Genomic DNA, 25,990 nt, shown 5'->3' on the forward strand with positions numbered 1-25,990 from the left:
TCCAAATTCCCAGAAATTTTGGAAATCGAAGTGATTTGGGATGAAAATTGAAAATTTTGAAAATCGTTCCTTCTTATATGCTTAAATTTGTGTCAGATTTTCAAAGGAAAACAGGTACGTTGGTGGTAAGTTTATTTATAAACGGTGCTGGTCAGTTTTTCTTGTATTCGAAACATCAGTTTTCATAAACCCTCAAATCCGATCTAGAATTAGTTTGAAATTCATTAGATCTTTATCAAATTTTATATAAAAATTACTTTACCGAAAACCAATTATTTTCAAAATTAATTAATATGGTCCCCAATGAACGTAATTAAAAAATGATACTCTAGTAATTTTCAGTCTGTATTAACAAAGTCAAACTATTCATTGCTACAGTTCTACAAAAAGTCAACATTTCCTTTTATTTTCCTTTTATTTTTATTCACTTTTCAAATGTCAGGTAATGACTGCGAGAGGAATGAAAACCTACTTAACTTGTGGGAAAGGTCTTCACAGTGAGGACCTTATCGCCTCCAATTATCTTCACTTTCTTCTCCTTCCATGACACCGATTATCTTCTTTTCGAATTTTCTGGTTCCCTATCCTTATGTGCTCCAATTATTTATCGGGGGTAAAAGAAGCTCTTTTCCTTTCATACATTCTATGCCTTCCTCAGGTTTGATGTAACCTGTAATTTCATTTTTCCTGCTTCCTAAACCATTTTAGTAATGTGTACTTCACAATTTCTTCCTGGTCCCAAACAGGCATGTTCATTAGCTCCTCCCACTTTTTCCATTTTGTCATTTTCTTTCCTCGAACATCGTATTTTCCTATTTTTGTCTTTATTTTGTCTTCTTTGCCTTTACCTTTTTCCCATGACCACTCGATTCAAATTACAAAATAAAAAATCATTCCAGCGACATGGATCTTGTCATGGTTTCACGAGTCCGTAATCGGTGGATTTTCTTCGTCATCTTTGTGGTCCTTCATCGCTCCCTCAGTGTCTCAATGATGCGTAAGTTTACATTCCCCAGCAAATTTCTCATTTGTCTGAGATTCTCCGAATGTCATGAAACTGCCAAACTCAATGAAGAATTCAAATTTTCAAACATACCTACTCAGACAATGATTGTTAGATGTCTGTAATTTTCAAAGTTGCTATATTCATGCTGCTAATTTGAAACTTTTCGTTGAACATTTTGACATCTAGACTTGTTTAATTAGTTTTTGAACCCAATATTTCCAATTTTCACTCATTTTTCGTTTTGGAACGGGTGGACATTCCAAAATTGAAAACTTTTAAATATCAATTATTCCACAAAATTGAGAGGTTTAGGTTCTACCTCTCTTGACACTGCCAAGTATTCCAACTACACTTGCACGGAAATCAACAATTTCGGAACAGACATTTCATCGGCTATTGGAGTGGTAAATTCGTCCTCATTAAACAATTTCATCATCTTTCTATTTTCAGATCAGATACCTATACATCATCAACACCATCATATTCAGTTTCAAGATCGTTTTGTGCGGCAGTATTCTTCTCTTTTACTTCGGACTCATGCCAGAAGCCGATCTTCTCTCGTCGGCCTCATTTTGCAACATTTACGCATTGATGTCATCTTTGTCCGCAATCTTGAGACTCATCTGGAACTACAGTATGTTCCGTCAAGAAATTTTAATTCAGTTATTTTGAAATTTCAGAGGGACTTTCTGTGATTATGACGTTTCTCACAGAAAAGGACCCAAAATTTTGCAAAGATATGCCTTCCTGGATGGCGTCCAATTTGACTAAAATGGCTTATTCTGTCGTTCTCTTGATTGTTGAATTTGGATTGCTCCTCAGAGAACAAGAGGCGATGGCTGATTACCTCAAGCATTGGACCGACGTCCGTAATGTCCGGAGACAAGAGGAGAACACGCCAAATGAAAATTGGTATGTTATTTGTAACTTTTAAAGGAGTGGATAGAGAAGATATTTCTGAAAGTGTGTTTTTTTGGGCCAACTGTTTGATTTTTTCGATAGAGGAGCGCCTGAAAGTACCTGAAAACAATAGAAAGGTATCCTCTTTTATAACAGGTTTTATGATATACGCTCTTACAAAACACAAAACATACCAATTGAAATTTCATTTCAATTCATCAAATTCATTAGTTTGTTTTCACCTACATCAATTTCAAAAGTGTGTCGCTGAGCTTCTACTTTTAGATCCCGATGTCTGCCCAACTCCTGCCCATCCGTCAACGATCGTCACTTTTCCATCTGCCACTTCACATAAAGCAAATTCACTTTGCCCAACTCCGATTTTGTTCCTCTGAATGTTCCCTTTTTCCCAGAACGTCATCTCCTCATTTTTCACTCTTACCTTCATATTGGATTTTGGTCAAAATTAGTAATTTTTCGTTTCAAATGCTGTGCAAGGGCCCATTTCTGTGCAAAGGCCCGCGTTCTCGCAAATGTCTCCATTCTTTAAAAACTTTCTCAATTCCCTTATCTCCATTTACCAACTATGAACTGTAGTTTTCAAATTTCATTCTTGTCTTTTCATCCATGTTCTTGATTTTCAAGTATTCAATAATCTGCATTGTTTGTCTTTATAGCCAAAAACAAACGGAGGTTGATATCTCCTGTTTACTGGGTTATTTCACCCTGAAATACCTTTATCTCAAAATTTATTCCTTAATATTCCAGTTTTTTAGTAATGGACGGGGAACGCCTTTCGAGACAATTTCGGAAGGTGTTGCTGACATTGTTTTTGGTGATTGTGGTAATCAAAACGATGAACTTATCGACATTGAGTGAGTTTTTAGTGTACTGTGAAACCTGTGATATGAGAGACTCGGTTCTTATGACGAAGTGCACTTTGATTGGAAAAGTTCAGAAAAACCCAAACAATTAAGGCAAAGTTGAGGGTTGGAAGAGGGCGGGAGCTCTTCTATTACAGGTTTTACAGGAATAGAAATCATGAAACAAATTTAGTGGCAATCCGAGCAACTCCTCAAGCTTTTACGAACATGACCTGCGAGGAGTATCCAAATTTCTATCCCGGAATGATTGAGATTCTCAGAGGAGGAAGAAAACGCGTTCATGTTGCGCAAAAGAATGTTACGAATTTGTAGAGGCTTCATGTCTTTCTCATGGAGTTCGGATCATTCTTTTTTTCAGAGAACGACGATGCAATTGAAGAGGTAGCTAAAAATTCCTACTTCGTTAGCTGTGATTCTATTTCCAGACATCCAAGAGTTTTTTGTTCCATGACGTGTTTCACTGCAAATCTTATGGCACGGATCCATCTATTCGCTTCGAAAATGACGAGTCTAGTGAAATGAAGCCACCCGTCATGTTGGATTTGAATATGGTAGGTCGAAAAGTGACATGTATTTTGATTAACTGAAAATTGCAGTTTTTAATGAATATTCCAAGAAACAACAACATTCAAGTGGGTGGCGAAATTTTAAGAGAGGATGAATCGCTATCCAGAAACGACATGGAATTGAATCGCGACAACGAATAACGTTTTTTGATAACTAATGATTTCTGTATTCTAATGATTTCTGTAATCATTTAATGATTGTTTTCAGCTTTGAAGTCTACTTTTGATTATACGTCACCCTACAAAATCGAGTATAACTCACCCAGTTTTTAGTTCCGTCTTCTAACGGGTAGAATCTGTACTTAATTTTTTTTTCTTTATTTGCTGATCTCCTAATAGCCTAGCTAATCTGATCTCACCTTTCTCTTAGATGACCCTCTTCCTCTCTAAAAATGGACCCTCACTAAGTTTCTAGTTTGAAATCTAACTAATTTTCTATATATTTATGACGTTCAGACTCCCACACTTCTATTTATAGTCAGGTTTGATTGATCTCTTCCAAATACAATTTAAAATGAATAATTGGCGCCAAAATCAATTCAAACTGCCAGCCCAAAAACAAAAACTTTTAACAGGAATTCATTCGAATTAAAATAAAAGGCAATTAGTGCTTGACAACGAGGATCGACAAATCGTCGGTTTGCTCATCAGTGACAGCGCTGTACTTCGTGAGCTTGAACTTGTCGTCGTTGTAGTACAATGGAACAGTGACGATCATGAAGTGGAACGTGACAAAGTCGACGACCAGCAGAATGAAGCGAAAGTGCATGAGCAAGACAGAATCCAGGCTTCCAGAGAACAACGGGCAATCGTAGTGGTCCGGGTTGACAAGGAGAAGCGTGTAGTAATCTGAAATGGTTACATATTGTCTAGGAGTCTTTGGCAATGATTAGTGTCACCTCCGCCGATTTTGGTGAACTCCAAAGTCTGCATGGCTAAGAAAATGAAGCGGATAGGGAAGACGAATCCACAGAAGAATGCGAAGGTGCTGAAGAACAGATTCACATATCTGCATCCGACGATCCTGGTGGCAAGGAGGAAGTTGATGAGAAGGGCGCAAGTGCTGATTGGGAAGGTGTAGTAGGCGTCGACGTTTCCAAAATCCGATCCAAGTGCAGTGCCGTTGATGATGCAAGTTGGATATCCACTGCATCCATCTCCGAGACAACCAACGTCCAGTTCAGGATAGTTGTACATCATAGCTAAAAACGCTTTTGTTAAATGAGGGTTTAATTAATTTTATTTTGCCTTTCACAAATGGGAAAGATCCAACAGTGGTCAGACTCAAAATGGCAGCAAGAACCATTGCCCACCAGATCGAACGGATGATGATGGCTCTCCCGATTTTGATGTACTGCATTGTAAGCAGCAACAGGTCCATTACGATTGTTCTAGAAACTATAGTTACCGTATTTCCTCTAGTTGAAACCCGCCGAAGCTGTCAATTTTGAGCTTCATTATTTCGATTTCTGGGAAAAATCTCGAAAATTGTCAGCAGATAAATTGTTTGCCATAATATCACCAATATTTTATCAGTTGACAATTTCATGATATCTTTCTCGGGAATCGAGATGATTGAGCGCAAAGTTGACAGTTTCGTTGGGCTTCCATCAGAGGAGGTGAGGTATTAATTTCAAAAGTTATGAAATATAGTGAGCTACAGTAGGTGTTTTGCAAAAATAGTATGGGTTTGTAACTAAAATCTGAGGAGCCTTCTTCAAAAAAAAAAAGAAAGTGAAAAAGAAATAAAGCCAAAGTGGATGGGACGTTTCGGTTGCTACTGACGAGTACGCCGAAACAGAGAAAAAGTGAACATTTGGAAATTGGGAGGAGTATTCCAAAGTGACTCCACGAAAAGAAAAGAGTGAAGGGGATTGAAAAGAAAGCAATTGATGGCAGATTTACGACCGTTTTTCCATTTCTGAATTCGAGGAAGTGCTCTCAATCGTGCAAAAATGGAAAAAGAAAAAGGACCGGCTATAATTTCTGAGAAATCTATTTGGCATTTTATGGAGAGGGCTCTATTTCGGCTACGGTTTTTTTTTCGACTTGCCCTTGGAAATGGCAAAAAAAATAGGAAGCGAAGAAGAAAAAGAATAAAACGAAGGAAACAGCTTGATTTATTGCTCTGTACCAGAAAAGAGAATAAGGACTTGATTATAAGAGGGACTATAGGAAATAATGGCTTTACGAAAAAAAATGAACAGAAAATCGAAAAGCACATGAGCAGGGGATAAATTCAATATGTTGAAAAGGGCTCTTGGGAGTTGAGGTAATTACTAGTTTGCATGTATATAGCCATGGTGACACGAAAACATGGAGAAACAAATAATAAGACACATGTGACAAGAAACAAAACGATCTGTTTTTTTTTTCTAGAAATATCTAGAACCTGATATTATTAGTAGGTTCCAACCCACGCTTAGAAGTTTGTGTGTTAATAAAAGTAATGTCGATGTCTGCATCAGGACTATATAGCGTAAGAGAGAACTCCTCAGCCCTGCTCTTTGATTTTCTGCGATGCGATCTTTGCAGCATGCGGTCGGGCGTTGTCATGGACCAATTTTGCAGACTTGTGTAGAGGGACAGCTGCCGTAACTGTCTCGTCGGTTCTTTTTGCCCATTGAGCGCAAGTGATTCACAATTGTGCCCTGAAAGCATCCAAACTGCTGAGCAAGTTGGCGAGTCGTTCAACGCGGGTCCGGCTCAATGGTTTGCTTTAGAACAGCTTGATCGACAATTTGATGGGGAAATCGAATCTCGTTGTTCTCAAAGCGTTCATCGCTGTTTTTTAATCGATTAAACTATTCATAGACCTGTGTATAAAATAGTCCTTTGTCACCAAAAACATTCGACAGCTTGAAGTTATAAACAAACAAAATAGTGTTCGGAGTCAAATAGGCCAACCTAATAGTTGAAAAATGAATGCACCAATAGAATTGGACACGATTTTTGTGGATATCATGTAGCCATGAGCTTGGAAAATAACTTCGAGATTGAGGGAAATTATTATAGTTGGAAAACGCATGATGCCGATTTTCACATTTTAAGGATTTGATCCTATAATTGGTGAGAATATTTGTCAAACCTGCACGAGGAAACGCTACTCATTAAATTCAATTTTCAGCCAGAAAGGTCAGGTTTCTCAGATTTTTTTACGACATTTCTATCAGAGATGTTTGAAATCGTAAGATGAATATTAGGTTGGCAACTAATTCCTTGTGCACTTTTGTTTTCCTCTTTTCTCATAACTGAGCTGGAACCATAACCTGTGTGTAACATAATATGGTATATAAGGTGGTAAGGATGTTCCCAATAACCATCATTTACTCTGCTCCCATTCAGCTTACGGACGCAATGCCCCGATACATACCCGATGCTCACTTCAATCGTAATGCTATATTATTTCTAGTTATTTCTAACCTGAAATAATCCGATATTCATCACCGACCGGAGGAAACTGACAAGACAATGCCCCTATAGAAACACCGTTGCAAATTGGGTTGGAAAGTTCAAGAACCAGTACTTCTCAATGAAAAATGACATTCGTCCCTGGCGACCAGTTCTTTGAAATATAGGCGAACTGAGATCTAGTCGAACGGGACCGTTACTAATCTACCCGTGAAATGTCAATCACTTTAGGGGCAACTCATATCACAATTGAAAATTGACCGTTAAAGTTGGGAAAGACAAAAAAACTTGGACGGCGGATATCTCACCGTTTTACCGGTTTTGATGTTCAGCAGCGGGTGGACATGAGCATACAACTTCTTACTCTACTTGGGAACTTCAAGCGGCTGAATTATATTATCACCTTTGATAAGAAGAGTGTCATATATACTAACCATCGCAGAAAAGCCCAACGGATTAACTTCAAAATACAGCCAGAAGACGTCGTCAAACAGGAATTTTATCCAAAAACAGTGGGTATGAAAAGATGCATCGTGTTCGCGTGCGGAATGAGAGCATAGCAAATGCTGGTTATTGTGAACAACCTTATCATCTTATATACCATATTGTGTTACACAGATGTTATGGATCTAACTTAGTGAAGAAAAGATGAAAAACAATAGTGCACAAGGAATTTGTTGCCAACCTAATAAATGAATAAACACCGGGATTATGTTTTGTTGTTTTGGAAAATAAAGTCCGGAATGAAACCATTTCCCCCAATACTGAATAACGGCTCGAATTCCGAATTCCGGACATCTGAGATGGGAAGAGTATGGCATTAAACAAAAACCGAACCATTTCTAGGAGCTGCGACAATTACAGAGCATTATTTTTTTCGTGTACTTTACTGAACAAGAACATTTTCGAAACAGTCGAAAATTTGAAGGCATACTAGTAAACGATCCACCAGCTGACAAACAAAAACGGTCTTCTAATGTCAAGTTTGTTGTCCCACATGAAGTACGAGACTGATCCAATGCAATTTTAGAGTCCATTAATTAATTGAATAAAAATTGGTTTCACTGCTAAATCTCCCATATCTGCTAAAAAAGGGCTGTTAAACTACGTATAACCAAATTTATCTCAGTTCTGTAAAGTACCGTATTCCCTCTAATAACGCTATCTATTCCGTCAACTTTGAGCTCAATTATCTCAATTCCTGTAAGAGATAACAAAAAGTTGTCAATTAACAAATTATTTATCATAATTACACCAATATTTTATCACTGGACAGATTTTTGATACTGTTCACAGGAATCGAGATAAATACGCTTTTATTTCACGTTTTTTCACATAAACATCAGAACTATACAGCGGATCCATATTCTGCTGGAGAGATTCGATACTGATCCTGATTGTTAATATTTATTAGCACTGCTCAGAACATTATTGCTGAATGGCACATAATATGCAATGTAAATTGTCAGAACCTGGCACCTGTCATTTGGTCAAACTTTGGACCAGCTGGCCAACTGTCGGCATACTTCTAAGGATAATAATATACCATCTGTGACCAAACATTTTTTCTCATGTCAAGTTTGTTGGTTTTTCCAACGAAATGTGCATTTCAAACACACCCATATGATTCTGTGTAATTGTGCAATCCAAACCATTTTCTCCCATTTCCACACAGATTCTATTTTTCGATGAATGTTTTCAATCTGAAGCCATTTTTAAAAAGAAACCATGAATTTTATATTCCTCTTCGAACGATTTCGCCTCGCGCTGTTCATATTTTGGATTAAGTTTTCTTCCATTAGAAAGCAAGCAGTCCTATTGTTTTTGTCCGCCGTCTGTTTTTTTTAAATGTCAATTTTTTTCATATTTCATTTTGTCCTTTAGACAAAAAAATGAATCATATACGACCGAACGCTGAAAAAGTTTAGACCCTTTTATTTTCATATGTTCTTCTTCATAACTTTGTTCTTTATTATTTTCCGGATATACAGTGAACCCATTCGACAATTCTCATACTGGTTATCTTTTTTCTGGAATTCGGCGACTTGCTTACTGATTTATTTTTGTCTGAAAACGTATCGGCTGATACTATCAAATGTCGATCTTAATGGAACCTTGATGATGGAATGGAATTTTTTCTGTTAGATCGGTTGTCCAGATATGTTTTTGATTCATGTGACTTCTGAAAAGTGTTTGATCAAGATGTCATGTATAGCAGATACGTAACAGAAAAAAAAGAAGAAAGGAAAACCTAGTGAGTGAAAGAAAAAAAGAACATTTCTTCCCTTCCGATCGTTTTCTGTTCATTATAAAGTTAAGAATGTCAGAGAGCGAGAGAGTGTGAGAGTGAAAAGAAAGTTCTGAGTTGACTGACGGCAATTACACTGATAACAAACCAAAATTGTGAGTGTGTGTATTGAATCGACCCCTCTCACTCTCCCCAAACATGTTTTCTTTCTCACTCTGATCGTTTCCAATTTTTCCATGACTTTCATATTAATTACTTTAATGCACCTTTGATATCTTTCGATTTGCCGGTCATCATTCTAACAACCGTGATGCCCGATTAAGACTTGAGGCGGGAAGAGATAAAGAAGGTATTTTTTCTTATAAAAAGAAAAGAGATAGAGAACGACGTCCGAATGAGGTAGATGGACGGCAGTCGTCGTCTTCTTCACTTTCATCTTTTTTCTCAATCCGCTATCATTTTCTATCGTCCCGAGGTTCGTTTTTTTTCTCAAAGCAGTATTTTTTCTCCTAATTGCCGCACAATTTCTCTCATTCTCATTCTCGCCCGTTTCATTTCGCCTTAATTCGCCCTCTGTGGTCTAAATGTTTATTCATTTTCAGCTTGGCACCCATTCTGAAGCTATCAGAATGTTCAATGTTAAAACAATATCCCAACTTATTCTCATGTCCACCATATTCTCTTTAGTTCTTCTGATCAGCTTCAAATTTTTAGAAAGTAAGTTGAAGCATATTTCAAAAACTAAAACAGAGAAAAATTTAAGTCCAAACCCAATATCCACGGTCGAACTTCTGCCTGACATGCTACAGTTTTGAGGAAGGATTCGTGAGAGTTCTAGAAGTAAGTTAATGATTGCTGAACTCGTGTCTTTTTTATTATCCATTACCATGCCAAAAACATTACTAAATACTTTTTTTCCCCAAATTCTTTTGAACTTCATTGACCATGTTCTTACGGAACTATTTTTTTTCTGAAAAAAAACCTATCACATTGGTTCATTCCTGATTGGCATTTACAGAAAAAAAACATTAAAAGAGTCGGGTGGCGGCAGTGTTATCAGCATTCTATTCGGAATAATCAGATGAAGATAAAAATTTATAAAACATAATTTTCAGGTCCAATTGAACTTCAATCTCTTCCTTTTGGCAGACTTCTTGGTTATGCTCATGGTCGTTTTACTCTTCGGATTGTGAGCGTTGTTCGCTATATTCCCCTCTAAACCCTATATTTTTTTCAGGGAAAGATACTATGAACACGTGAACTTTTTGATTATTTGTCATATGATACGATTCATGTTGAACGGTGCCAACCTAGCTGTTTCGGACACTTTCGACCGGCTGCTTAAACCAATGATGAAAGAGCTATGCGGATTTGGCGGGAAATGCTCCGATGAGAAAATTCTACCACACACCACAGTTGGATTGTTATATCTAATATACTTTGCTATTATGGTTACCAACTTTTCTGTTTGTGTTCTATTGACCTATTTTTTCGTTCCTTATACCCAGTATCAACCAGCTCCTATCATTGTCCACATGAGCAGCCATTTCCGGAGGAGTCGCCCAATTAGAAAGTTCAGTTTCACCAATTCATTCCAAACTCCGCCACACTCCTCCAGCAAACGGTCCCCATCTCCACCAAAATTGGTAAACATTGTCTATCCTCCAGAAAAGCCATTAAAATATCATCGGCTTGAGTCTAATGACAAATTTATGTTCAGACATTCGAAGAACAAGGTGATGCCTCTTACCCTTCCCCAACCCCAACCAATGATTATGGCTTGATAATGTTAATAAGTACCTAATATATGGAACAAGTGCAAAAAAACCTCGGCTTGTATTGTGTTGGTACTCTTATATACGTGCTTCCTTGATAATAAATTGATTCGTATTGTTAGTTCGTTTCAATCATTGTTGCCATTCCAATCATACTGGTTAGTCACAAAAGGACAGACTTTTGTCCATTCCAGAACATTTTCAGAAAAAAATTTTGTCGCAAGCATGTTTTTTTCTGGCAGTGTTAGTTATAGGCATACTTGTCAGAGGCCGGGTCGAAAAGAAAACTTCTTAGACCCGGCTAAAAGAAAATCTTCTTCTGAAATTTCAAAATGTTGAATTGTTTTTCAAAATCCTCAAATGTTGAATTAAGTTTTTGAAAAATGTGAAGTTTCGTAACTTTTGTGACAATTTATCACACTTTTTTTGAATGGAATTTGATGAATTGTTTCTTGAAAACTTTTCAAAAACGCAGGGCCAACGGGCTTACCGGAACTTGACAAATATTTTTATAGCGAAAACTTGAAATTGTTTAAATAATTTCACAAAAAGTGATATTTCAAGAATATATTTTTTTGAGGTTTTTCTTAGGTCCCTATTTTTGCTCTCCGTGGGTGTGCTGTTTTTTGCCATTTTCGAATTCAAATTTAATTTAGCAAATGGCAACTACCGTATATCTCGATGTAATCCCAAGTAGATTTTTTTTTCAAATTCGTACATCTCCTTTTATTTCTCAACGGATATAACGGCTGAGTGTCGTCTAACATTTCAGCTACAGTATGCCTTTACGTAATCTCTAATGGAATCCAATCCACGGAGAATTTTACAGCCATCAAAAAAATCCATTCAGTGGTGATGAGTTCCAGTGTCATCTCTTCTTCCTTCACATCTTTACGAAATTGAAATTTTTTTTGTGCCGGAGTGTTACGACTTTAGTGCCCTTCACCGTCGTATGTTAACCTTTCAGGGTAGATTACAACAAAGTCCATTCAGTGATGAATCCTTTTTTTGAGGTAAGTCCCGCCCCCTTTTCATGGTTTTCTAGTTCCAAGAAGTTCTCGTTCTTTCTTCCGCTCCGAATTTTCTGATTTTTCTTTTCAAGTTTGGAACCTATATCTCCAGATTGTATACCAACCCAAAAAAGTAAGCACGCAAGAACCTAATAACCAGTTCCTTAGTATGTCGATTAGTTCTACCTAGGTTTCCCAATAGCCAGTCATTTCCAACTTACTCACCCTTTTCTCTTTTCCAACTTTCCTCTTTTCAGATGCCTCTTGACGAGCAACTCCATCGGATAACCGTGACATCGGTTATCAGTGTCAGCTCGTACATTGTGATGCGAGCACTTCAGATTTTCTCTGGACTCAAGTTCCCATCAACTGGACCTAATGAGCTCATGTTCTTCGACTCACTTCTTGCTGTTTCAGTAGGATGTGTCTCAACTTTGTGAGTGATGTTTCGGAAATATATTTAGATTGAGAATCCACAGTTTAGTAAAGAGAAGGCGCGGAGTTAATTTAATTCCAAAAATTGGTTAACAGACAAATGTTTTTTTGTGAAATTACCAATATTTCATTAGTTGACACATTTTCTATACCTTCCAAAGGAAACGAAATAATTGAGCTCAAAGTGCACGTATAGAATGATGTTTTATTTGATCATATACGGTATTCGAATACAGATTATAAAAAATGCGGTTTTGCGAAAAAATGGATTCCATTCGCTTTATCACTAATCCTTTTCAATTTTTCAGCCGCACTTTGAACTCTCACTGTGGTAAAATGGTCTGTTTTGTGTTCATCCGTATGGTGTTCCTTCTAGTCATCGGCATATGTCTCTATTACGACCCAACGCTCTGTGAGTTTTATTTGAAATATACTATCGAATAAATTAATTTTTTCAGTTGGCTCCGATGCCCCAGCTTTTGATTTCGCAATCTCCTGGATGTTGTTCTCCATCTACACCACCTCTTCCACTGCTTGTATCACTATCTGCTTTGTCGTCTTCTACACCGAGGAAATCTTTCAACGATTCTCGTGGAACTATTGTTCTGAGAGCTGCTGCCCAACGGAAGTCACTCAAGAAAACGATGAGCATCTTCCTGGTTACCACGATGTGGTTTCTCTCTGCTCCCTTCCACCGACCTACGCGCAAGCTATGGCCAGTCGCCCACCAGGTAGTTGAAGTTATTTTATGGAAAGTTCTGGATTTCTACATTCCAGAAATTGCAGGATACACCCCACTTTCTACTCCAACGGTCACAACTCCACTCTCTCCAGTTAATACAATCATCTCAATGACAAGCAGTGGTGGCGTTCGTTACAATCGGTACCAGGCAGATGCTGAGGAAACCATGTGTTGAATCTTAATGTTAATAATTTTTCGTTTCAATAATTTTAAGGGATTTTCTGTGAAAATACTTTTTTTTTCGAAGATTCAGGTCTTTAAAAAATTCTGAAATACCAAACATTTTTTTTTGATTTTTGCAAGACCTCTATTTTCCATTGTTCTAAAAAAAATCTTACACTCTCCTTGAAATAAGCTATCCTCAAAAACCGTCACCGTCCTTTCAATTGAACTTATTCCTCCTCTTCTCGTTTTTTATTCTAGAACGCTTAGATAGTTGTCATCTCCTACCGTTCTTTTTTTTGGCATTCATCTCTTCTCAATTCTCTTCCAACAAATTCCCTCAAAGAACTCAACTTTTTCTGATGTATGTTCATAAATAGCCCATCTGTCATTCTGTCACTTTTTTTAAAATGAAGTTTTGCTCCAGAAATTATTTTCATCTGATTCAATTTTTCCCCCAAAAAACGAATATTTCCTCAGGAAACGTTGTGCAGGAAATGTATAAAACTTGCCACCAGTGAAGACATTCAATTGGTATCAACAGCTGTTTCGGCGAAGAAGCTTTTTACTTTTAGAAGTGTTTGCGGGTATTTGCGCCGAGAGCAGGTATGCACATAAAATCCAATTGTAAAGTCGTAAATCATGCCGGATAGCAGAACTGTGACACCCAGACATTATATTCATTGAAATCTTTTTTCCAAGGTGTGAAGAAAAACAGAGAACAACGAAAGCAGGTGTGAAGAATCAGAAATTTGAAATTTTCTAATTCAATTCATATCCATGGTTTTCTCTGTCCTCCATGCTCATTGAATAACCCGTTTGGTGATAAGAGGTCTCATAACACTTTTTTATTTGAAGTGACTCATGTATTGTTCGTCCTTATTTTTGAAATTCACTGATCCGTCATTCTCCGTTTCATTGAGAACGATGAAATTGTTTCATATTTCAAAAAAAACACGGCCCTCTTCCCAGACGCTGTATTTTATTTCTTTCCATCCGTTCTTTTCGTAAATTTTTGAATGATCTATAATCAGGAACCCTATCTCGATAAGTAATCCCCCTTCCATCAAAAAAAATGGATTTTTCACCTTGAAAATAATACTGGTCCTACGAGTTTTATAGACATTGTTAGTTTTAATGTGGACGCGTCCTCTTCATGCACTTTTTTTTATTCCAGATGTTCATTTGTTTTATACTTAGAACGGGGAATTCGCATTTTCTCAAATCTGGCCAATTTTATTTGGAAATCAAGAATCGATTCAAAATATACCAGGAAAAATTTACAATTTCTATTTTTCATGGATACAATGCGGTTGCATATTTTCTTAAAAAAACACAAAGAGATTTCAGATTCACTTGTTGCTCTTTTGAAACAAACAAAAGTTGATATACTACGTATAAATTCATGTTTTTATTCAAAAATGTGTTCAGAGACTATTCGAATTTCTCCACAAACAATGATTCATGGTTATTGATCGAGTATCTGTTTGAATGTTTCGAAAGAGATATGCCATATCTGTGGGTAAAAACGTTTGACTCATACAGTTCGGTTATTGCGAATAGCTGTTCCATATTTTTTTCAGTCTTGTTTGTACCATTTTTCTAACTCGTTGATGATTTTTTTTTTTGAATAGGTGTCATCTACGGCCGCCCCATTTCTTTTGATGAACCGATCCGGTCATTTGTTTCGCAATACTAAAATGAGCAATAAATAATTCTTACAATACAAATCATCATTATCCGAAATTTCGAATTGGGTGATCCCTTCATACCAACTAATAAAATATATGGAATTCCCGATGTAGTTCGACAGATTCCTTAGTTTTTTTTTTTCAATTGACTTCATTTTCCTGATCATGAGCTTTGTCTTTGTACTGTTTCTTTCATCACGCAGATGTTTACTTCCTTCCTTTCCCATTTACTAGAAAACTATTATCGTCATATTTGTTTCTATTTTTCAATCTACAATCCTCATGCGATCCACCCACATAAAAACTATCATCTATCATTTCTAGTTGTATCCTTCATTCTGTTTCAAAATTCTCTGTCGAAATGGTACATAGGAAAATTAAATAGGAAAATTAAAATGTATCACTCGGTGTGCGAATACGTTTTTTATCGTAAATACTCTCTAACGACCACTTGTCGAGCTTTTCTCAACATTTATTCCACTTCATTTTTTATTCATGTACAAGCAATTTCACACTTCAAGAAGTCATTTTGTCTTATGTTTTCTGTGTTTTGAGAAAAAGAATACAAACGGATATGTATACGTTTGTTCTATTCGTGTTTTCAATAATTCTTCGGATAAAAAAAGTAGATTATTTGTTCCATTTATACTTCGACTCTGACCATAAAATTTTCATCATGTTTAGACAAGTATAAACATTCCCCATAGTCATTCATACCCTCTGAAAATTCTGTTTAAGACATTTAGTGAGAAAATATTTCAAAAAATGATTAGATCGTTCTTCATATCTGAATAATTTCGATATTTACAAATACAAAATTTAATAGTTCTTATAATCTAATGTTTTTGTTTGAAACAATTTTGAATAACACTTCAATTTAGTATTCACAAAATGTTTCACTGTAGTACAGTAATCCTGAAAACATGGTAGAAGACAAGCACATGTTTCTCATGCTTCTGAAGAAACCCTGAGAAACGTTTTCACACTGTTTTCTGTAACATTTTTTCTAGAATTGATCATTTTAATTTGCAAGGACTCAATTTTTCTACCTCGGACGGTCCTTTTTTCCTTATTGCTTTTTTCAATTGCTCAGTTTGGGAAAGCTTATTACGCCTGTCCAAATACTACAATAACATTTCCATGTACTACAATAACATTTTTAACACCCCATCTCTCTAATATTAATGAAGATTAACAACCCAAATGCTCCATGTGTCTCTTTCCGCCGGAATAACAACATCTGTGAACATGGTGTGCGCGAGACCTCCTCTTCTTTCTCGCTCCGCGCAGCATGCTCATTTAAACTAGAAGACCACACATACATACACACTTGGTTAGTCAATTTGGCCTTTCCCATTTCCTTTTTCTTTTTCTCATGGCCCCCACATCTAAAATTTCGTTCCTCTTCTTGTTAATCTATCTATCCAGCTGTTTAGTGACCTCGGAGCCCGAGAGCAAGATACCTTGATCATGGTTATTGTGTTCCCCTCTCTTTCTAGAAGGCTCATCTCCTCCTCAACTTATTTGCCTAACCCGGTCAAATGCTAATTTCCTGATAATGTTGTTAACTGTTATGTTCCTTGTGTAAGTAACACATCAACTATGTTGCGTCTTCCCTTAATGTTCAATTCGCTTATTTTTGCTGCCACTCGTGCTGACACCTCTGCCTCAAGGTCGATACCTGCATCCACCAAAACAAACATTTTTTCTTTGTTTCATTCAAGAACTTCTTTCCTAGCAAAATTTTTTTTTTCGTCAACATCTAACATAGATGGTAACAGTTTCCCAAAATTTTCTTCTTCTCAATCTCTTGGTCTTCTCGAATACTCTCAAGAACGTTCGCTATTTCTGAAAGACCAGAAGTCGCATGAGCGCGCAGCGAACGAAAAAAAGTTCACCTGTCACGACTTGTCTCAAGCTGCAATACCGCATGACCAGATCCAAAAATTTGTTTCTTCCAACGGGGACCACCTCCTACAGTTGCCACAGACAACATCGCCAGTTTCGGCTGTCTAAGACTTTTTTCTTTCTTTTCATTCAAACATAGCTCTCAAAAAAGGAGGCAGTTTTCAAATTTAGCGTTGAGAGAGAACAATGACGAGAAATAGAAGACATCGATCTACTAACAACTTGTTTATTCTGGCGAGCATTCTATCAAACCGTTTGCGCAAATGAGTCCATACCCTTATCCGTTATCAGAGGTTCGGTGTATTGTTGTAAATAGTTTTGATCCGTGAAGATGCGGGAAGAATGTTCCGAGCTTCTGTTTAGACCGAGTTTAGTTGATATACCGGAAAACCTTTATTAAAATGAACATCAAACTTTCTAGGTAGAACTGATTTTTCTCGGAACGTATGCAAGATGTCAATAACGAAACAACTGATGAAATGTTCGCAATATCAAAATGAATACTTCATCAGTTGAAACTTTTTCATATCTTTGACAGGACATATGACGAACTGGCTCAAAATTAAAAGTTAAGGGCTCCTCTATTATAGACCTTAGGGTTTAAAAATCTTGAATTTTGAGCTTTGGAAATTGTGATTTGTTGTTTTTTTATATGCGCTTTTTGTTTCGTTTTCAAATCTGAGATACCGTGCTCTTATTTTATGACACATAGTCATACATCACTCAAAAAATAAACTTGCATGCCAAAGTATTTTTTTTACAGTTATTAGTCATTAGAAGAAAAAAGGAAGAGATAGAAATTAACATAGTTATTATCGTCGTCTTCCTCCTTTTTCTGTTTTTTTTTCGGGTTAATTCTCCCATTCATATTGCACATCCCCTCTTTTCAAATATCAGCTGACATTAACCTCGAACAAACTCCATTTCCTTGTTTTGCCATTCTTCAGCTCTGCACTCCCATCCGCGTTTTTTTTGGACCCAACCAAATTCTGAAAAATGATGGATTTATTACCTTTTGGAACAACCATCAGTTAAGAACAGAAAAATAAAACAGAAGAAGAAAAAGAACGATAATTCTTTTTTTACTTTATGACAATCGCAGCCGGAAAGACAAATGGGTGGTCGTTAAAGGCTTGATAAAAAGTAAAGCGCAGTACACCCAAACCAACTGCCATCTTAATCTCTCCCAGCTTCTTTTTTTGGGAGTTATCCATCTTTTTTTGTCCCGCGTCTTCATTCTCCCCAACCCTCCCACTTTGCGTTCAAGGCTCTCAGTTTCTCGTTCCTTTGTTTTATTTTCTCTCTTCTTCAGATTCTTCAGCGCAATGGCTCAAATGATTCGTAGCTTCCGCATCATCTTATGGTGCATCTCGGCCCTTTCGATCTGTTTCTACATCACGGCTGCGTTGACCGAGAGTAAGGATACAAAAAACTGTCTGTAGTTCGGTCATGCTACAAATTTTAGGCTCCATCAACCATCGCATCATTCCACGCACTCAGTGCTTGACTTGCAACCCTCATCAAGATTTCCCATATCAGATCTTGAACCAGGTGAGAATCCAAGTAGAATCTAGTTGAAGACCCAAGAAATTTCCAGCTCTCCCAGATTTCATTCTTCACCAAAATCAACTTCGCTGTGGACATCTGCATCTTTGTGATCACCACTTTCAACTTGTAAGTTCTCGTTTTCTAGAATGAGTGTTCTATAAAACACATTATTCCAGGGTCAAAAGTGACCAGAGTGGCGCTGGTGACTTTCTAATTTCCATCGGAGTTTTCTGCAAGATCTACCTGATTCCATACGTTCTCTACAATTTCTTTTCCGGAGGTCAAAGCCCAGCTCACAATATCAACTACCTTCTCCACCATGAGATCTGCGGAACCCTTGGAAACTGTCTCAACGGAAACGTCGCCCGTATTTTGTTCAGCTGCATCTCGGTCACTCTCATTATGATTCTCGCCTTCCCTGCTCTCATCGCCTCCTGGGGAGTTATGTACATCATCTTCGTTCGTTACTTCGATCAGCCACTTCCAATGGTTACTGAATACGTCGACGACCTCCCAACCTACAGTGCCCTTTTCCCGGACATCGAGCATCCGCTGTTCATCAAGAAGGACGACGACTACTAAACTCTTCACGGAACCATGATACCGGCCTGCCATGATAATGATCCCGATTTGAAAATTTGTCCCTTTCTTATAATTTTTCCTGCTTTTCCAGTTAATGAAAATTGATTGCATCACTATATTGAAAAAATTAGAACTTTAAGTTGTTTCGATGGTAAGTTAAAAATTGTAATCTTTGAACGAAAGCGCAAAATGTCCGAAAAAAGAGAGAGAGAGAGAGAGAGAGAGAGAGAGAGAGAGAGAGAGAGAGAGAGAGAGTATCGTCAATTGTTTGAACGACCGGGTATCCAAAAAGAAGTTCGGCGCTAACTAGATGCAAGAAAGCAAATGGCGTTTCACGCCATTCCGCTTTCTCTAAAGATCAACTTCGAGATTCGGGTAAACTTCATCCGTGACGGTGAACCTGGTGTACTTTCGTTCATGGTTTCTTCAATGTTTGTAAAAGCTAACATTGTGTTTTAGTAGTTCAAACAGTTTTGGTGAGGTTCCTAAAAAATTTTTGAACATTTTAAAAATACAATCCCGTGAAAATATACAAGAATGTTCGAAATGGCTTTCTCGCTTGTTTTTGGAACATTGAGTATTTCCAGTTTCTAAGTTTTGGAGGTCCGAAATCCTGGAATATTCCGATTTTCAGAAGTACGGTATGTCGGAATGCTCAGAAATTTTGAAAATAACATTTTAAATCCCGATGTCCCACCACAAAAGGTTAAAAAATTCTGGAAAATTGATGAAAAAACTCTCATTCCGAAAAAATAACATCGGAAAAATTTCGAAATATTCAAATATTTAGAATTTCGCATTCCGTTTCGGTCATTCCTGAAAATTTTTTACCGATAAATTTGTTTTATTTTGAAACCTGTAAGATTCATGTGAGCGAGACAAATTCTCCATGTAAATTTTTTTTTGTAAAATTCCTTGCAAATGATGTCACCGGATTCATTCCAGATTTTTATGCTAAAATTCTATTCCAAACTATACCTTTAACTCATTTCTAATCACGTTTTGCCTCATAAAAATTTTCTAGGAAATCAACACTCGTGATATGCTTTTGGTTTTTTTACCGTCATAAATTTCTTAGTTTCGTGTCGAAACTGAAAACCGCATGACTTAGAGCAAAACATTTCTGATTAATGTTTCCCAAAAATTTCCATGAAATCCTGTATATGTACAAATGTTTATCTTACAAAGGAACCTCAATACCAGATTTTGATAAAGGTTTTAGGATAGTTTAAGAATAGCATATCTAGACGGTTCTAAAAATTTTTAGAATCCGCTCACCAGTTTCAGTCGGGTTATATCATTTTCGGTACCAAAAATTAAGTTTTCAAAACAATATAAACTAATGATTTGCAGAGATTTTATCAACTCCTAGAACATTTTCGAATATAAAAGTTGGTCTTTAAAACTTTGAATTCATTAAAATTTATATTTCAGATATTTCTGACATTTTCTCAAAAAAATTTCTCCTTCAAATTTTCGAATTTTTACTCCATTTTTTAATTGAATTCTAATCCTGATACAACAAGTTTCATGTCCTGAAATGTTGTAGAAATTGAGAAAACAGCGTTCCGAAACTTGCATAACTCGGCTGAAACTGGGGACGGTATTCTAAAATTTTTTAAAGAGTCAAGCCAGGATTTTCTTAATTTCTAAATCTCGAAATTACTATCTAAGTTTGGGTTTACACCGTGTTGATGTTTCCTTACTAGTTTTTGAACACCACATTTGCCCTTCCCTATCTAGGAATCAGTTTGTGCAAAAAAATGCGCAAACCAAGAACCCTAGGCTTGGGCGATTTATGAACACCCCCATATCATTTCCATCTCGAATACCACGGCATTTTTTCCGATCCATGGTTATTTATCCTACTCCCCGCCTCCCTTCATTCTTTCATTCCATTTTCCTATTCGTTTCTGTTGTTTCTCTACATTTAATCCATCTTCACTGTCTCGCCGCCACCCGTATGCACCGATATCTTTCTCATTCTGTCCTATCTTACTCCGCCCATTTTTTTTTTCATTTTCGCCGTTTGTTCGTGTGTGCTCCGAAACACGTCCGACATTGTCTTATGTCTCTCTTCAGTCAGAATAGAGAGCCAAATGTATCCGATTATCTCGAGTAGTGTAACCTCGTTCTCGGTACCAACGACACCACATAAGAGGAAATAAAATAGAACATCGTTTTCAGTTTCTTCTTACTTTTTTCGTTTTTCCAATCTCGATGAGTGCATTGTCCTTAGGCTCTACTTTTTTCTTGTTGGGGCAATAAAATTTGCGGAGAAAACGGGTAGTTCAGATTTTTTCTCCTCTCTTTTTATGACCCCCAATGAAAAATTAAATAACATCTTTTTCACTAGCAGTTCTGAAGCTCCCTCTCACCCAACCTCACTTTTTCAGAAGTTTCTGTAAAGTTCTTTTTCATTCGTCACGATGGCGGCGAGACCTATGGTAAGAAAACACTGTAGCACTTCCAAATTAAGAATTCAATTTAGATGGCCCCCCGTCATCAGACTGTTCAAAGGAACGTTCTGAGAAAGCTCAATGATGGTCTCAAACGGTATTCGGTTAACTTGCTCATTTTGGCTACAACTCTCTCTGCTTTGTTCTTCAGCTGGAGTGCAATGGAGATCGAAGGTAGGTGAGATAAAACTGTAGACGATGTCAAAGTCAACTTAGTTTTTGGGGAACATAGGGGAAATTGGGGAACATAGGCTATTTGTATTCAATTACTATGCCAAAATAAGAAAGAATAGAATAAATTATGAGCAAAATAAGGGGAATAATCCTTAATATTTTAAGATTCTCATTTTATTTAGACACCTCAGAAATACGCTAAGTGTAAGTCTTTTCCGAACTTGTATCAAAAATATGCGTTAATGTTCATAAAACGTTATTGAACAGTTCTTCAGATTTCTAAATTACTTTATTATGGTTTAGAACTACCGTAAACACTATAACTGAAGGTCTCCCAAATCTTCAAATTTGAGGTCACATTTCTCATTTTCTGTAGAGAATATCAAGAAACGGTCAACTAATAATATTTTTATCATGACATAACCAATATTTTATCAGTTGACTACTTTTGATATTATTCACAGGAACTGAGAATCACTATTTGCTCTAATCCAAACCCATCCAAACTGTCAACATTGACCTTAATTATCTGACAAAATTTAATTGACAAAATTTTGATACTTCTTTAAAAAAAAGCGAGATAAAGAAGATCTAATTTGGCAGTTTGGATGGGCTTCTAATAGAGGGGATACGGTAAGTTGGCGCAAAGTATAAACTTATCAGGGTGTTAACGATAGATAAAAAACAAGTAAACCAAAGAATCTTGAAAGAGCTCTGAAACTGAAAAAGGGATCTAAATCGACCCCTGAAAACCGTTTAGAAAAAATAAGGGAGCTTTAAAAAATATAACCTAGAAAAAAGAACCCTCCGCTATTAAAGCTAGATAAAACTGTTGTAAGATAAAAAGCTATTAAAGGAGGGTAGACATCAAAAATTTCAAAATTTTCATTTTTACTCAAAAGATATAACTCTGAAGTATAAATATAGCTGTGTACTTAAAAACCTGAAAAAAACACTTCAAGGACGAAAAAATGCTCTTTTTTGTCACCCTAATTTCTTCACTAGCTTGCTGCTGCGGCGTCGCTTCATAATGTGAAAAACGCGATGGTCGCCTCTTACACGCGTAGTATAGTGGGTACGCTCTAGGCTAGTATCAGGAGGTCAGAGGTTCAATCCCTGCTGGTGTTTTTACTTTTTTCTTCCCTTGTTTCCTTCGGATTGAACTTTTTGAACTCGGAATTTCTGAAGGGCTACCAGCGTGCCGCCGAGGCCTCGCTCCGAGGTATCAAAATCAGTTGAAAATGAAGAAACGTGTTTCATTATGTTAACAAATAAATTATGAAAAAAACTACAATTAATTTTTAGAAAGAGACATAACAATTGAAAGAAAAACCACATAATTAAAACAATCCTCGTGCAGGGCTGGTCGTCGGAAGGTGAAGGAAGCAGTAAAAATGGAGACGTCTCTGAAAACCCTAGTCATAAAACAGTTTTTATTCCTAGAGTAATAACGAGAAGTAATGAGATAAATAGGAACAGTGAAGAAACGGTTATCGAAGAGAAAATAGTTTTTTTCGCATGCCTATAAAAAACACCGGCGACTGGCAAAATAATCGGTCGATAGAACTTTAAATTTACATAAAAAATTCACTTTTATATGGGTTTTATAATAAATAAGAAAAAATAGCTTTTTTAATGTTTGAAGTCGTTAAAAATTGAAAAAAATAAAGTCGGGAAATAAAAAAATAAAAATGTTTGCGCGTGGGATTGCGCGCTTTAGGTGCTAACACCGCGACGGCAAAATACACATTCCCTGAAATTTTCCCCGAAATTTTTGCTGTCTGCCCTCCTTTAAGATAAAAAGCAGAAAAAATATTCAGCAAACTCGATTTTAGTCTTCCAAATTTTACTGGGTGTAGCAACTTATAATTTCTGATGTTTCAACACCCGTTTTTTATTTTCCCATTTAGTTTCATCGTTGATCTACTACACCACTCTTCATTTAACGTGTTCCGTTCAGTCTCAACCACTATATTTTCAGCCAGTGCTAATCGAAACTACGACAACACACCAAAATCTTGAACCTCGGTCACTTGTTTCCTTTCGAGCCCACGCAACGAGAACATGAATGGAGAGATGTGCGAGAAAATCATTACGGTAACAAAAAACGTGCTTTGTTTCTCATATCCTATTCCAGATATTTGTAGGGTATAATCCATCGAACCGTTGTCTACTATGGCGTCCGTGTTGATTGTATTCTCAGCTCTCCTCTCATTCTGATTTCGATATGGTTCATGTGAGTACATGGTTCATACTATAATTTTTGTTTCTTTGTTTTCCCACAATTTTGGTCGTTCATATAATTTTTTTCAGTTGGCAAGAGTCATTCGGGAACCAAGTTTTGAAAATCGCGTTTCTCTGTGCCGCATTCAAATTCATAGCCATCCTTTCGGTGTTGTTGTGCATTTTGATGGATGACCCTAGTAAGTGAAAAAACAAAAAGGGCGTGTGTTGACGATTTTTCGAAAATGGAAAAATCTAAAATCATCTCGAAAAAATATGAATAGTCTTTTTCCAGGCTTCATGCGCGAGATTTTCGAAAAGTCCCATTTTGGAACCTATGAAGCTCGAATCCTCTACTCCTTCGTGTTTGTTATAACTGCCACACTTTTCAACGCGAGTCTTCTCTTCGCTCTCGGAACTGCTTACACTCTCAAAGATACCGCAGCCACCAAGTATCGTGTTGGACCATCGCAATCCACTGCTAAATTGGCCTACAATGCAATGGTTGGCAGTGTTTTAAGCGCAGTTGCCAAAGGCAGAAATTCGGAAAGTGGTTCGTCGATCGAAGTCTTCCCAATTGGAGATTTGGATGACGTCTCTGTTCGATCGAACCCTGTCTAAAAATCATGATCCTGTTTTGTATGTGTTCCTGGTTCGAGCCCCTGTTAAAACTTCTACATTCTTTCCTATCTCACCATTGCAAAATTATCACTCCTGCAACTTTTTTTCCAACATTTGACATTTCTCCCATCATTTGACATTTATCCCAACAAATGACAATTCTTTGTCTCACCGACAACTTTTGTATTCACTGACGATTCTTCTAACATCTGACAAACCCAGTGAACTTTTACACTCCTCCTAGCTTTTTCTGAAACATAAAAAAATCCCATTTCCTCTTTGTTGCATCAGACTTCTAGAACTTTCCGTTCTTCCCTGTAGAAGTGTTGTAATAAATAAACCTTGTTAACAAAATTCAATTATATTTTCTTTTTCAGGACCTGCAATAATAGCTTTAAACAAGTTAAACTTTGAATAATCAAATTCGAAAATTCAAATTCTTCAAGTCTTATGTAATATTCATCGGATTATGTTCACTCCACTATACAAACTACAAACCTTTGTTTAAATTTTTTCGGAATTAATCAGTTTTAAAAATACATGATGAGGAAAATAGAACTACAGAAATTTGAAGAGAATAAATTACAGTAAAATATTAAAATGGTCACAGATGAATTGGGAAGTTTATAGATTTAATGAGAATTCAAAAAAGATTTCGAGTTAAAAAAAATGAAGTGCGATAATCTGCTTAAAATAAACGTGTGGACACAAAGAATAAAAAATTGCGGAATCGAAAATACATATAACAAAAATTTCTGTCTCTCCTCAAGATTTCAAATTTCTTCTTGAACGCAATCCGCAAAAATACAGAAGAATCGGCTTTTAGCTTTCATTTGTCCAGTGGTGAATAAGATTTTTCCACCACGAATATTAATGAACGCTCTGTAAAAGTATCAAGTGTAATGCATTGATAGAAAAATAGTTTAACTCACCTTCCGTTTAGATCTTCTTCGCTTCTTGCGTATATATCATCAAATAAGATATCACGTAACCAGTCTTCGACATAATATATCTCCAGCCGTTTTCCGGTTTCCCACCCGTTTCGCTTACGATGCTCGATCCATTGGTTTATATGATTCATCCTCAACTTAGCATTGTTCGCATATATGCCTATGACTGGATTCGGAAACTTCAACAAGTACTACATTATATTACTGGAATCCTTCATCTTGACTGGTTTAATTATCAATCTTTGGGCAGATTGGATTATTGGGTGGTTGAGTTCTTCAGACATGTAAGGGAGGGGGGCAATTTCCAATTTCTTGAACGGGAGACTGGATTCAGTTAAAACTGGTTTCAGAGCTGCATACACTGAAGCAAAATGAGAGGTCGCATTCCAATTATTGTCATGAAAAAAAAACTCCAGGTGGCAGTCGTGCATCAGTCGACAAATTATTCACAATTATGGGATGTTTTCTGCCCTCGAAGAAACAGGTGTTGAGGTACTTCACCATATGAAACAGCGGTTTGTCGTATTCGAATCGATGTACAGTTTGCCCAGTAGAGTTTCGGATAGTGAACTTTGCAAATGTTTCGTATGGTAGTGGAGTATTGTTTCCTAAATATTCAAAAGCGGCAAAAGAAATGTTAATTATGTTTGTCTTCTTATGAAACTCTTTTTGGCTGATTACTTGTATTTGCAGTT

At 36.7% G+C, this 25,990-nt stretch overlaps 7 protein-coding genes across 7 annotated transcripts; 5 read left to right on the forward strand and 2 right to left on the reverse strand.

The window, feature by feature from the left end:
* Positions 1–903: 903 nt before the first annotated feature.
* On the forward strand, positions 904–3,497 carry CBG27802 (the record flags this gene model as incomplete). The annotated part of the gene is made up of 8 exons (XM_045239957.1): positions 904–997; positions 1,319–1,410; positions 1,457–1,640; positions 1,687–1,918; positions 2,675–2,781; positions 3,149–3,171; positions 3,216–3,341; positions 3,387–3,497. The coding sequence occupies 8 exons, from the start codon at positions 904–906 to the stop codon at positions 3,495–3,497; spliced, it is 969 nt and encodes a 322-aa protein (XP_045099132.1).
* Positions 3,498–3,960: 463 nt separating this feature from the next.
* Positions 3,961–4,556, reverse strand: CBG27803 (the record flags this gene model as incomplete). Its single annotated transcript, XM_045239958.1, has 2 exons — positions 3,961–4,205; positions 4,256–4,556. 2 exons carry the CDS (start codon positions 4,554–4,556, stop codon positions 3,961–3,963), a joined length of 546 nt encoding a protein of 181 aa, XP_045099133.1.
* Positions 4,557–9,644: 5,088 nt separating this feature from the next.
* Positions 9,645–10,799, forward strand: CBG11041 (the record flags this gene model as incomplete). The annotated part of the gene is made up of 4 exons (XM_002644984.2): positions 9,645–9,732; positions 9,779–9,855; positions 10,131–10,204; positions 10,253–10,799. The coding sequence occupies 4 exons, from the start codon at positions 9,645–9,647 to the stop codon at positions 10,797–10,799; spliced, it is 786 nt and encodes a 261-aa protein (XP_002645030.2).
* A 986-nt stretch (positions 10,800–11,785) lies between these two features.
* Positions 11,786–13,152, forward strand: CBG11042 (the record flags this gene model as incomplete). Its single annotated transcript, XM_002644985.2, has 5 exons — positions 11,786–11,803; positions 12,058–12,236; positions 12,544–12,647; positions 12,694–12,966; positions 13,013–13,152. 5 exons carry the CDS (start codon positions 11,786–11,788, stop codon positions 13,150–13,152), a joined length of 714 nt encoding a protein of 237 aa, XP_002645031.2.
* A 4,911-nt stretch (positions 13,153–18,063) lies between these two features.
* On the forward strand, positions 18,064–18,868 carry CBG11043 (the record flags this gene model as incomplete). The annotated part of the gene is made up of 4 exons (XM_002644986.2): positions 18,064–18,154; positions 18,204–18,289; positions 18,336–18,412; positions 18,463–18,868. The coding sequence occupies 4 exons, from the start codon at positions 18,064–18,066 to the stop codon at positions 18,866–18,868; spliced, it is 660 nt and encodes a 219-aa protein (XP_002645032.2).
* A 4,697-nt stretch (positions 18,869–23,565) lies between these two features.
* Positions 23,566–24,345, forward strand: CBG11044 (the record flags this gene model as incomplete). The annotated part of the gene is made up of 4 exons (XM_002644987.1): positions 23,566–23,598; positions 23,649–23,737; positions 23,815–23,924; positions 24,020–24,345. The coding sequence occupies 4 exons, from the start codon at positions 23,566–23,568 to the stop codon at positions 24,343–24,345; spliced, it is 558 nt and encodes a 185-aa protein (XP_002645033.1).
* Positions 24,346–25,118: 773 nt separating this feature from the next.
* Positions 25,119–25,426, reverse strand: CBG27804 (the record flags this gene model as incomplete). The annotated part of the gene is made up of 2 exons (XM_045239960.1): positions 25,119–25,227; positions 25,278–25,426. 2 exons carry the CDS (start codon positions 25,424–25,426, stop codon positions 25,119–25,121), a joined length of 258 nt encoding a protein of 85 aa, XP_045099134.1.
* Between the last annotated feature and the right edge of the window lie 564 nt (positions 25,427–25,990).

Source organism: Caenorhabditis briggsae, assembly GCF_000004555.2.
Source record: "Caenorhabditis briggsae complete genome, chrX, whole genome shotgun sequence".
Lineage (NCBI taxonomy): Eukaryota > Metazoa > Nematoda > Chromadorea > Rhabditida > Rhabditidae > Caenorhabditis > Caenorhabditis briggsae.